General features: G+C 38.8%; 1 protein-coding gene across 2 annotated transcripts in view; it reads left to right on the top strand.

Moving 5' to 3' along the window:
- The window catches only part of RPP30 (ribonuclease P/MRP subunit p30), a 28,510-nt gene extending 15,323 nt beyond the window's left edge, over positions 1 to 13,187 (top strand). Inside the window, exons 7-11 of one of the 2 annotated variants that reach the window (XM_055425107.2) lie at positions 6,857 to 6,973; positions 7,519 to 7,548; positions 7,960 to 7,997; positions 8,360 to 8,439; positions 12,639 to 13,187. In XM_055425107.2, coding sequence (XP_055281082.2) covers positions 6,857 to 6,973; positions 7,519 to 7,548; positions 7,960 to 7,997; positions 8,360 to 8,439; positions 12,639 to 12,748 — 375 coding nt within the window. In that variant the 3' untranslated portion in view covers positions 12,749 to 13,187. Of the gene's footprint in view, positions 1 to 6,856; positions 6,974 to 7,518; positions 7,549 to 7,959; positions 7,998 to 8,281; positions 8,440 to 12,638 lie in introns of both variants that reach the window. The other variant, XR_016038762.1, reaches the window with a different exon arrangement.
- The last annotated feature ends 274 nt before the right edge of the window (positions 13,188 to 13,461 follow it).

Raw genomic sequence — 13,461 nt, forward strand, 5'->3', positions numbered from 1 at the left:
TAGGTCAAAGGGTACAGATTTTCACTTAGAAAAAGAACTAGTTCAGAGGCTCTAATATACAGTATGGGCAACGGTAGTTAATAGTCCAGTATTGTAACTTAAAAGTAGTTGAGAGAAGATCCTAAGCAGTCTCACCACAGGAAAAAAAAAAAGTTAACTACATCAGGTGATGGTTGTGTTAATTCTTTTGATCTTGGTAATCATTCTACACTGTAGAGCAACGGTCCCCAACCTTTTTGACACCAAGGACTGTTTTCTTGGAAGACAATTTTTCCATGGACTTGGGGCTTGGGGGAGGGGATAGATGTTTTCACTTTCGCCCGCTGCTCATCTCCTGCTGTGTGACCGGGTTCCTAACAGGCCATGTACTGCTACTGGTCCATGGCCTGGGGACCCCTGATGTAGAGTATATGTATATCAAATGATCACATTATATACTTTAAATATATGCATTATATTTTTCAATCATCCCTCAATACAGCTTTAAAAAAAGAAGTAAAAGAAGGCTGCAATTGTGAAGCAGGGCCCAGGAGCTAAGACATACCAAAGCATTCCTTATATATAATTTTTAGCAGCTTTCATCCCTCTTGGTATCTTCACCACGTGCTTAGAGCACCATAATTTCAGTTATGTTAATTCCCTCTAGAATCTCCTACAAACCTCCTCTGAAGTCTAAGTAACTTGTAATAGAATCATTTTATCTTGTTATAGTTGGGTTTCAAGAAAGTTGAATTCAGCTCCTTTTCTTGGATAACCAAATGACCTCTAATAGCATTTTAAGGTTTAAGCTCTCTCATACTTGCTCTCAGCCCATAGCTTTAAGGTGGGGTAGATGTGAATTCTCTCCATTATGCAGGTGATGTAATTGAGACTCAGGTAGCTTGCATCTCACAACAGGTACATATCTCTCTCAAAAGTTAACTTGGGATTTGTACTCAAGCTTTGATTCTAAATCTGCTGTCATTTTCCTCTTGGGAAATGCTATTTAAAATTACTGCAGAACTCTTTGTTAAGCACAGAGTAATTTCATATTTTAAAACATCATTATGAATTCAGGTTTTGAGAAGAATTTTCTTTAAGCAACACCTATCTTCACCTTCACTTTTTTTTTTAAACAGTTTTTTACCATTCAACAACAACTAAAAGTTTTTTAAGCTGTTTTCAGTGATTTTATGTTTTATGCTGTCTTTGTGACGTTTTTCCTTCAGCATTTTCTCTAACCCTAATCCATTTGTCTTCTTGGTCCAATTAGTCCCCACTGAGAGAAATCCAGTAAATAGCATCTGAAGCAATGAGGTTGTTCCAGGAATCTTTCCATATATCCTTAAGTTGCGTGTGACTGCTCTATGAACTTTATTTTTCATCACACATACTGTGAACCTAAATGTGTTAAATACTTTATGGATCTAGTGCTTGGAGCAGTGCCAGCAAGCTTGACAGTATCAAAAAATGTCTGTGTGGCAAAAAAAAAAAACACCCATCAGAAACAGTGGAAAGGCTAATGACAGATTGGTGGAAATAGTTTCACTTATGTCATAGACAAATGGCTAGCCTCTTTAATATATAAAGAGCTCCTAGAAGTTGATAGGGCTTCCCCAGTGGCTCAGACGGTAAAGAATCCACCTGCGATGCATGAGACCTGGGTTTGATCCCTAGGTTGGAAAGATACCCTGGAGAAGGGCATGGCAACCCACTCCAGTATTCTTGCCTGGAAAATCCCCATGAACAGAGGAGCCTGGCAGACTACAGTCCATGGGGTCGCAAAGAGTCAGACATGACTGAGCAACTAAGCATGCATGCAGAAGTTGATAAGCTTAAAAAAGAGAGATGTTCAATCCAAAAAAATGGATTAAGACTATGAAAAGGACATTTCACAGGAAAGGAAATACAAATAAGCTGTTGACATATGAAAAGATGCTTAAATTCATCATGCTAACATAAATTCACATCAAAAATCACCTGTCTGGCACAAACCCAGAAGTTGATGATACATGGTTGTGGAAAGCAAGGGCTCTCATACTTTGATTTTAACTTTGTAAGTGGAGCAATCCATGTGAGGGAAGGGATAATTTGGCAACAACTATCACAATTATACATGCTTTACCCTCTGACCTATTGTATTAGTTGCTTGGGGTTATCATAACAAAGTACCACAAATGGGGTGGCTTAAACTAACAGAAATGCATCAACTCACAGTTCTGGAGTCCGGAAGTCTGAAATCAAGACATTATGGGGTTATGCTCCCTCTGAGACCAGTAGAGGGATCCTGCTTTGTCTCTTCCTAGCTTTTTGTGATTTGCTGGCAATCTTTGGTGGTCGTTGGCCTGCAGCTGCATAGTTCTGATTTCTGCCTCTGTCTTTACAGCGTGTCTCTATGTCTTCATGTGGTCATCATCTTGTAAGGACACCAGTCATACTGGAATAGGAGTCTGCCCTATTCCAGTATAACTTCATTTTAATTTACATCTATAGTGACCCTGTTTCCAAATAAGGTTACACCCTAAATACTGAGTATTAGGACCTCAACATAACCTTCATAAAGAGACACAATTCAACCCGTAATATCCAGCAATCCCACCTTAGCATTTATTCTACAGATATATTGGAACAGTTCAAAACTATCAGAGGCTTGGTTAAGCATGCCATACCTCTGCAATGGACTACTACAGCTCTAAAGCAATGCTGAAGTTAGGAACTGAGATGGAAAACCCTTGAAGTCAGAACCACAATGCAGTGGGCTATCTGGGGTAAGAAAGAGGAAAACAGATATTCATATTTGCTTATATTTATATGAAGAAACTCAGGGAAAAGACATAAGAAATTAATAAAAGTGATATGGGAGATGGGGGTGGGGCAAACAGGAGCAGAGATACAATTAAGACTTTTTGTTGCTTTCTTGTGTTACTTGATATGTGAACCGTATGAAAAAGTTACCTATCTCAAAGAATGATACACCAAGAGTGTCCTCCTTTGCAATTCAGTAAAGAACTAATTTTCATGAAATAAACAGGGAATCTGTTTATTGTCCCAGCAATCAACCCCCTATTTTCTTTCTCTTAAGCTTTGCTTTAGCTCTTGGAATTTTACCACCACTATCTCTTTTCACATGTCACACACCTGCTCTTGGTTTGTAGCATGGTTGTGACTGTTATTTCTCATTAGTAAAGAAATATCTGCTTATTCTAGAACCTTTGGTCAGAGATGGAAACAAAAGCTAATCAAGCAGGCACTGGCATTCTTTATAAAAAGGCTGTTATGAACAATCAGTTGATGAGCTTAAGGCAATTTACATTAAAATGGTCTTGGAAGCAGGAGCACAGGTAATGAGTCTATTTCATCTATCTAAAAATTTTAAATAAAGTGTTATGAAAGAAGTGTTCACAGCCTTCAGTAGCACATTATGTTCAGTTTCTGAGTTTTCTTTCCATTTTAAAAAGTGAATTTGATTAATGTACTAAGATCAGAATCAGAACTTTTTTCTTAAAAAATAATTAAGTGGATAATTGTGTCCATTTAACCCTCTCCACGCCCAAAAAAAGAAGTTTTTATTTTGCTCTGGTCCCCAAGGAGGCAGGAGGTGGGGGAAGTAGCAAGAATACTTTGGGACCTGGTCACCTAGTTCTGTGTGTCACCTGCATCTTTTATTTCTCCTCTTCTCCATCTTACTGACCTGTGTTTTAGTTCAGCACCCAGAGGGATGAGGAAAAGAAGTACATATAAGTAACCTCTTTGGCTAATTAGTAGTTTTGGTTAGAGAAATAGCCAGGGGGATAGTTGAGAATATGGTTGAAAGACATGATTTGGTTTATCTGTGAATTTCAATTTGCCAAGTTAACCCTGGTTTCTTTTATGATGGATCATCCATAGTGAACAGCATTATCATATGATCTCTTTTCCATAAGCTACTATTTATTCCCTCAGAATATTAATATATTAAATACTTTTTATATAAAAGAACAGCTCTGTGTTACTGAGAAGTATCATGATACCAGCTTCCAAATGTCCAAGCTAGACTGGGAGAATGGGGTATATCTTTGTGCCACAAAGAATATCATAAGAGATATCATTCCCAGATATAATCAACAGAAGACAAAGAATTGGGGCAGGAAGAAGCTGTCTGAAAAAGAGAGAGGGGGTGGTTGCAGTGTGGAAAACAGTGTGTAAATGCTAATTACACTAGGATCAGATATATAGGGAAGATAAAATAAAATCTGGGCACCTCAAGGCAGGAAGAAGAGGAAAGGGAAGATTCGGGGATGGAAGAAAAGAAGTATTCAGAAGACAGATTTTTTGCATTACTTGTTACACTCAGGAGTAGACCTCTAGCCGTCCCAGCTGAACAGGTCCCAGCCCATCTACCTCCTGGTCTTTGCCTGCTTTACTTTGTTCCTTCAAAAGACCACTGCAGCCATTGTGACTCCAGTCATCACCTCCATGAGAAAATCCCTAGATGCTCTGTGTGGCTAAGATTAATTCTGTCTCTGTTCTAAAGACCTGCATTGCTGGCTCTTCCCATCCTCTTCTAGCCTCCACTCCCACCACAGGGCTCTCTGCATTCTCTCCTCCCCAGCCTTTGACCTTCTCCACACGCTCCACCACTCCCTCCAACCCTAGAGCTTCTTCATACACCCTCCCCCCAACCCCGACTGTGCGAGTGCTTCACTCTTCTGCTGTTTAACTGATTAAGTCCTTCTTCAGCTGCACCTAGACTTCTCCTGACATTACTTAGCACAGTGGAAGTTTTTAATTTCTGTGTGATTATTTGATGGTCCTCCCCACTAAACTGGAAGTTTTTAGAAGAGAAGAACCATCCATGTAAGCTTTTGCTCACCATTCCCTTGCACAGCTGGCTTGAAACCACTCTCTTGTAAATGGATGAAGATGCAAATCACTCATCAGGGAAGCAGCATAGTGTAGTGGTGGATTTAGTCCCATTGCCACCTCTTCCAGGCTGAACAATCAGTTGATGAGCTTAAGGCAGTTCACATTAAAATCGTCTTGTAAGCAGGAGCTTAGGTAGATGAGTCTGTATTTCATCTATCTAAAATTTTTAAATAAGGTGTTAGCTGTGGATACCTGTGAATTCCACCCTATTCAATTCAGTTCAGTCGCTCAGTCGTGTCCGACTCTCCGCGACCCCATGAATCACAGCACACCAGGCCTCCCTGTCCATCACCAACTCCCGGAGTTCACTCAAACTCATGTCCACAGAGTCGGTGATGCCATCCAGCCATCTCATTCTCTGTCGTCCCCTTCTCCTCCCGCCCCCAACCTTTCCCAGCATCAGAGTCTTTTCCAGTGAGTCAACTCGTCGCATGAGGTGGCCAAAGTATTGCAGTTTCAGCTTTAGCATCTCTCCTTCCAATGAATACCCAGGATTGATCTCCTTTAGAATGGACTGGTTGAATCTCCCTGCAGTACAAGGGACTCTCAAGAGTCTTCTCCAACACCACTGTTCAAAAGCATCAATTCTTCGGCGATCAGCTTTCTTCACAGTCCAACTCTCACATCCATACATGACCATGGGAAAAACCATAGCCTTGACTAGACGGACCTTGGTTGGCAAAGTAATGTCTCTGCTTTTTAATATGCTATCTAGGTTGGTCATAACTTTCCTTCCAAGGAGTAAGCGTCTTTTAATATCATGGCTGCAATCAGCATCTGCAGTGATTTTGGAGCCCCAAAAAATAAAGTCTGACACTGTTTCCACTGTTTTTCCATCTATTTCCCATGAAGTGATGGGACCAGATGCCATGATCTTTGTTTTCTGGATGTTGAGCTTCAAGCCAACCTTTTCACTCTCCTCTTTCACTTTCATCAAGAGGCTTTTAGTTCCTCTTCACTTTCTGCCATAAGGGTAGTTTGCATATCTGAGGTTATTGATACTTCTCCCAGCAATCTTGATTCCAGCTTGTGCTTCTTCCAGCCCAGCGTTCCTCATGATGTACTCTGCATATAAGTTAAATAAGCAAGGTGACAATATACAGCCTTGACATACTCCTTTTCCTATTTGGAACCAGTCTGTTGTTCCATGTCCAGTTCTGACTGTTGCTTCCTGACCTGCATACAAGTTTAAGAACACCTTAAACAAGAAAGTTTCTTTTTCTCATGTAGAAGGCCAAGCTTGCAAGCTGGGCAATATTGTCAGGGATGCGGGCTGCTTTCATTGTTTTTGCTGGGCATTCATGAGCCTTGCTTAAGATACTGACTCCATTAATAAAGAAAATGGGGAGATCAGAGCGGAACAGTTAGCTGTCTCTGCCATAGTGCTTTCTAGGCATTGTGGGTGTTGAATAAATACATAAGACTCTCTCAGCACAGTGCCTGGCACATAGCACTTCTTGGCTGTTTGTGTTTCTTCCTTCAGCATGTGCATACTAAATCACTTACCCTGGATGCCTTCTACTCCTGTTCTTAGGATGTTTTTGAGTTCTTCATTTTTTGTCTCTTCATTCTTGGATCAAATTAGTTGGTTTACTACATTTGCAAACAGTCTGCCCTGCGTGTAGGGAACACGTCTCCAATTTCCTTTTTTAGTTCGTGGAGTAGTAGCCTTTCTGCCACACCACTGGGACATTGCTCTCCTCGGCCTCTTGATGACTCCTGTTTATATAAAGTCAGCTTCCCCACAGCTCAGATAAATTCTGTTGATCAAATAGAGCCAAAGATCTTTTTTTTTTCGCATGAATGGTGCCATCCGGGCACAAGTATGCCTTTTTTCAAAGCTGTACCTGGACATGCAGGAGCTAGGTGAGGTGGGACGGGTGAGGGAGGAGGTGAGAGGGAAGTTCATTGAAAATACAGTAAGACAGTGTGTGTTACCTTGACAGCTTTATTTTCTTTGTTTCCTATGAAGGCAATTGACCGAGGAGTGGGCTTTGAACTTCTTTATAGCCCTGCTATCAAAGACTCCACGATGAGAAGGTACACAATTTCCAACGCCCTCAATTTGACGCAGGTCTGCAAAGGAAAGGTATGATTCCATAATTTTAGGATGTTTTTCATATCTGATTGTTTATTATTAATATACTGGGTTATCCAGCTGATCCTTAGAGCAAAAAGTTCTCAAGGCTCAAGAACAAATTCTCCCATTTCGACAGGCTCTGCAGGTTTTAAGAGAAAGAAAAATACCCTAAGGAAAAATAACACGATGGGGGAAGATGTGTTGAAAGTCTTTATCTTTCAGTAAAGAATTGGCCATTTACCTACTGTGAACGAATAGTCTGGAGAGCAATTATTTGTCATCATTGAGTTGAATTAAGGTTACATGCCCTTTTCAACTAGTTTTTTAAACTGATTCATCTTTCCTAAGATCTGTTGGGAAGGCCTGTTCTGTTTCTTATTTTAGGCTGCTTTTAGTTTGACATGAGGTCTTTCATCCATCACTTTATGTACCTTATCTTAAGAAGAAGTTGGTGTTTATGTTAAAATTTGATTGCTGGTTATTTGTATTGTAAGACTCTTCAGTATTTTCCCACATTTATCTAAGATTAATGTTGATTACTTTCTGTTTTGTAGAATGTAATTATATCTAGTGCTGCAGAAAGGGTAAGTCTGGTATTAAGTACTTTGTTTTCACTTTTCAAGTTTTAAAACTAAAAGGTTTTCCAGGGCAGAAATTAAAATAGTAATGTAATAAAAGTTTGTGTTTTCATTTTTAACTTCATTTGCTCATTGTAATTGCTGAAGAGCAATTTTATCCCTATTTCTCCCCATTCTTTTGGGGCTTCAAATTTTGTTTATATAAATAGTCTTTCCTTTATATTGTTGTAAAATGCTTTTCAAGGATCTTTTATATTTTCAAAAATGTAAGAAACCCATCAAAATTATAGTGACTTAAATTTATGCAGTTGACTTCCTTATTTTTAGATACTTAAGCATCCTATTTACTGCAGATGAAGTCACTGAAATGTTATGAATAACTTCTCTCCTATCTATTTTTTGTTCCTTTTATTTTAGCCTTTAGAAATAAGAGGCCCATACGATGTGGCAAACTTGTATCCTTTTCTGAATAAGAAGTCATTGCAATTTTCTTTTAGGAAATTTGGAATTTGGTATATTAAACTTTAACAAGAGTTTTAAAACTATAAGTTTATCAACTAGGAGCTTCAGAAACAAATTATATCAGGCTTAAAGTGCTTTATCCTTTTGTTTTCTGGATGAAGAGTAAAGTAGAAAAGAAGGGGAAGAGTAAAAGTTTAGAGTTAAATGAGTCTTTTCTCAAATGCTTTTTCCATTTGGGCTAAGAACTGTAGAATTAAAGTGTCTGTCTCGGTGCCAGGGCAGCTGGCATTGTTATGTTTCTGTTAGTCTGGTGTCCTCGGCTGACTCTGGGCTGAAATCTTTAACGACCCCCCAGAGGGTTGCTGTTTGGGCTGTCTGAAAGTGATGCCAAGGCCGCAGTGTCCACCAACTGCCGAGCAGTGCTTCTGCATGGAGGTGAGCACGTTTTTCCAACAGAATCACTGAGTGGTCATGTTAAGAGCCAGTCATTTCTGTCAAACAGTTGAGCCATATCAACTTTTATTATCCTACCCCTCAGAGTTCCTTTAAAGTCATCTTTTCTGAACCCACTGGCCATGTGCATCAATGCTTTTCTTGCCCTTCCCTTCAGGCTTTATGTTCTGTAGTTTGTGGAATGAATATACTTTGCCTTCAGTGTTGAATGCTTTCTTTCAAGCTCTACATATGTATCCCTGCCTACATTTTGATAGGCCTCTAATTGCCCTTTCTCCTCCAGAGGGACATGCTTTCCCTGCTGAAAATAACTGATTGAGAGAAGTGAAAAGTGAAAAACACATGTTAAGCCATTGATGAGGAACACAAAAGCACTGAGTACATTTTTAAAGATCCAGCTAGCAAACTCAGATCACAACTTTGCACATTTATTACATCTTGTGATTCTTTCCTCATTTTTTGTTTCCATGTTAATATGCATAGATTCCACGTTTTTTACTCGCATTTCATTCACATATATCTACCTCCTTACCTTAATTCCACTACTTGAAGGCACTGAATTTCTTATTCAACAGATGATAAAAATTGAACTAGAAGTGTTTGATATGCCAGGACTTTGGAGAATGAAAAAGAAAAAAATTTTGTACTTTTGATCTGCTGTTTTTATCTTCATTCCCTTTGTAATTTTTAGTACTAGTGGTAATGGTCAGGAAGCAGTTTACTTGATATCATCTACATGAATGTTAAGCTTCAGAATTGGTTGCTACATAAAGACTAGGTTATTTAACAAAAGAGTAGTTATTGAGGACTTGTATATTAAGCCTGGATTTTAATGATCTGATTTCTGCTTGGGAGAACTGGTTGCTGTATTGACTTACCATGAATTTGATGATTTTGCTTTTGTTTTCAACCTTTTTAGTTTGAGATTCTTTTATTACATATATAACCTAGCCCCATCATATAAGCTCTGGGAATGACCAAATTAGAACTTTTATCAAGATTTTCTGAAATTAGGAAACAGTTCAAACTGGTGGTTCTGCCATTATTTTTGTCTGTGTTAAGTGAACATAAGGTTATCATCAAGATTTTGGGTAACAATTAGTGGTCAACAAAGAAGGGAAACTAATTTTAAAAATTTAATAGGGAAAAATATGAAGATCTACTCTTAAAGAACCTCAGCTGTTCAACCTAAGTTATATCTAAAGCTTGGCTTTTATGGAAGCTAAACTAAAAGGAGTCTCGTGGACTTTAATAGCATTCCCGTTCATTCTGGTTGTGCCCCAGACACTCCTAGTTTATGCTCGCTGTCCCTGTAGAATTAATAGCACGTCTATAGGATAAATTGTAATTACCATGGTTTAGTTGACATTGGGATCAATGAGACAGTAGTGTGGTGGGATACTAAGATTATTAATTCAGCCTAAGTTTCAGTTCAGTTCAGTGGCTCAGTTGTGTCCAACTCTTTGTGACCCCATGGACGGCAGCATGCCAGGCTTCCCTGTCCATCACCAACTCCCGGAGTTCACTCAAACTCATGTCATTGAGTCAGTGATGCCATCCAACCATCTCATCCTCTGTCGTCCCCTTCTCCTCCTGCCTTCAGTCTTTCCCGGCATCAGGATCTTTTCCAAAGAGTCAGTTCTTTGCATCAGGTGGCCAGAGTATTGGAGCTTCAGCTTCAGCATCAGTCCTTCCAATGAGTATTGAGGACTAACTTCCTTTAGGATTGACTGGTTTGATCTCCTTGCTGTCCACGGGACTCTCAAGAGTGCTCTCCAACACCACAGTTCAAAAGCATCAATTCTCCGGTACTCATCATTCTTTATGGTCCAGCTCTCACATCCATACATGACTACTGGAAAACCATAGCTTTGACTAGACAGACCTTTGTCAGCAAAGTAATGTCTCTGCTTTTTAACATGCTGTCTAGGTTTGTCATAGCTTTTCTTCCAAGCATCTTTTTAATTTCATGTCTGCAGTCACCATCTGCAGTGATTTTGGAGCCCAAGAAAATAAAGTCTCTGACTGCTTCCATTGTTTCCTGATAAAAGTGAAAGAAGAGAGTGAAAAAGCTGGCTTAAACTCAACATTCAAAAAACTAAAATCATGGAATCTGGTCCCATCACTTCATAGCAAATAGATGGGGGAAACAGGGGAAACAGTGAGAGCCTAAGTTTCCATGAGAAGAACTACTCGATTCTGAGGCAAGAGGATTCAGTCGCACTGTTGTCCTCTGTGCTGGTAAGACCCAGCTGGCACCTGCATCATCCTGAGTGCCGCATTTAAGGACACCACTGCACAGAGGCACTGCCAGAAGATGGTTCTTGGAGGGTGTGAAAACCCTTTCATGGGAGCAATTGTTGAAAATAGTGCCAGAGTAGATACCTAGAAAACAGACGAGTTGAGACACACAGTGCTAGCAGGCCTTCCACATTGGAAGGCTTACTCCAAGGAATCAAAGTTAGATGAGTCCTATGGGGTTCTAGCAACCAGTGAATAGCAATTTTAAGGTCGAAACAGAGAAAAGAGGTTCAGGGTCTAAAAGAGTTACTTTAGTAACTATATAAAAATCTTGTTTTTCAGTGGTTTATAATCCTGTTGGCTTAAATTAAGAAGTAAATGTTCATGTGATTAAAAAAAGAATATTTCTGACATGGAACTAAAATAATTTTGAAACCAGTCCTTTTTGTTTTGTTACAAACATTTTTGTTAATTGCTTTTCACAATTTAATTTTTATATTTTTTATTTGTTCTGATTTTTAGACTTTTACTCATAATCATAGAGATAAAATAAACATCTGTAAGTGTAACATTTTTCTTGGTGAAATGCAAATTTGGGGCAATTTCTGTTTGTTTTGAGGTTCTCTGATTATGTTGGCATTGTAATGACCTTGAGAGAAGTTTTGTCCCTGTTACAAATTAAAATGCTTTTAAATGACAGAAATTTAGTAGACTTGGTAAATTAATCTTGATAAATGAGAAGGTAATATTTAACTTTTTAGAAATGACTTTACTTCTATTACATGAAATAAGTCTTAATTAAATTTGCATTTATCAAGTCCCTTTGATGTTATCTCTTTTGTCACCAAAGGGTCTTGCTTCCTCCGTCATCCTTCCCCATTTCTTAAGGACTAAGTTTAAATCTCTTTAATGGCACTGTGACCTTTCACAAACTACCCCTCCAGCCTTGTTTTCCCCTGATGTTTTCACACTACTCGTTTACACCAGTCATCTTGTCTCCTAAGTATTATTTTCTTCTGAGCTCTCTCTCCATATCTTTGCAAAGGAAAACTTCCCTTTTTCTTTTCCTTCTTTTATGATAGTGTTACTTCTTTTATAATACCTTCCTGATTCATCCAGGCAGGGTTACTTCTTGTGGGGTCTCCACTCCTATTATACTATTATATTTGCCCCGATGTTCTGTCAGTATAGGTAGAAAGAAGCACTGTTTAGGCATCTCAGAATCCTCTGTAGATGACACAGTGCCTGGCCCCTTAGTACATTTTTAGCAGAAGTTAGCTAGACTGAAGTTGAACTCTGCTGCCAGCCTGACCTAAACATCTAATAATTTCCATTCTTCTTTTTGTCCATTGTCAACAACATAAAAGAGACCAATAACTATGTATATTATTCTTTATTCACTCAACAAGTATTAAACACTTGTTAAATAGCCAGGCATTGCTGTATGTTGGCCATACATTATGATTGATTCTTCAGACAGACACTCATGATCTAGTGAGGGACACAGATAATGAATGGTCTGTGCCATAAAATGAAGTGAGCATGCACACCACCATGGATCAGTACGGCTGACTGTTGTACTTGCTGTCCTGACTCATCCATCTCTACCACACTTTAAGCATGTGCTGTCCCAACCTCTGAAACTTGGTTTCTGGCTACATGAGATACCATTAGAGACAGACCTGTTAGAGATAACTTGCCCTGTAATTTTACCCTTGAGGGTAGTCCCTTTGGATGAACTAGATGTTAATAATATACTGATATTTGTATAAGCTAGGGGCAGGTAAAGGTGATAGTAGTAAGGCATCAGCACTCACAGTTCATATAGGTTTATCATTTACTCGTGCTATAAGTCACAGTAACATGGGGATGCTTGTTACACCACCTCTTTAAATCATATCTTAACTTTAAGCACCTTGGTTTCCCTGTTTGACTTATAGAAACTAGAAAAACTGCTTTTGGAATTATTTCCACGGTGAAGAAACCTCGGACATCAGAAGCAGATGATGACTCTCTTCCAGCCTGCAAAAAAGCCAAGTGTGAGAGCTGAAAAGAACCCTCCATCTCGGTCGACACTCTGCCCTTTCAGAGTCCATCAGCCACTCTGAACAGAAACGGAACTCCCGTATGATTCACTGTTTTCACTTGGAGCCAGATATCACTAGTCTATTTAAAAAATCCTATATTCAAGCCATTAAAATAACAAAACCTAGTAAAGCATTTAAAACAAAAAAAGACTGTCCCCTTAATGAATTTAGATATATTTTAGGAGAAAACAAGGACTAGGTGGTTTATCCTTGGCATTAAGCGATAAATGGCAGGCATACTTGAGTAAGATGTTTTAATACAAGAGACTCTTTAAAAATGTTTCTTGTTCATTTTGAAGTGCATGCTTTTCAGCTTCACTTGGTATACATGGCTAATTATTTTTTAGTTTTACTGCTCAAAATGTGATTATTTTGAGGACTATTAAAATTTTTGTTAAGGGGTTGACTTTTTCGCTGATCTTTTGTTTTAAGCCTCTCTTTCATTATGTTCATGAAGTCCAAGTCCTTTCTAAGAGAAATTGCTGTAAAATTTGTGGAAGGAAAGGGAAGGTGTACATAAAATCACATTGGCCTCTTCCTTTGCTGCTTCTTACCTCCATGATGTCCTTAAAATATGATTCCTCTGAGTTGGAAGCCCCTGAAAACGTAATACTGATTTTTATAAAACTATAGTAAAAATCTCAAAGTACTGGATTCAATCAATTTTGTAAATAAT

The sequence above is a fragment of the Moschus berezovskii genome, chromosome 12 (genome assembly GCF_049115385.1).
Source record: "Moschus berezovskii isolate FMDL1 chromosome 12, NW_MosBer_1.0, whole genome shotgun sequence".
Classification (NCBI taxonomy): domain Eukaryota; kingdom Metazoa; phylum Chordata; class Mammalia; order Artiodactyla; family Moschidae; genus Moschus; species Moschus berezovskii.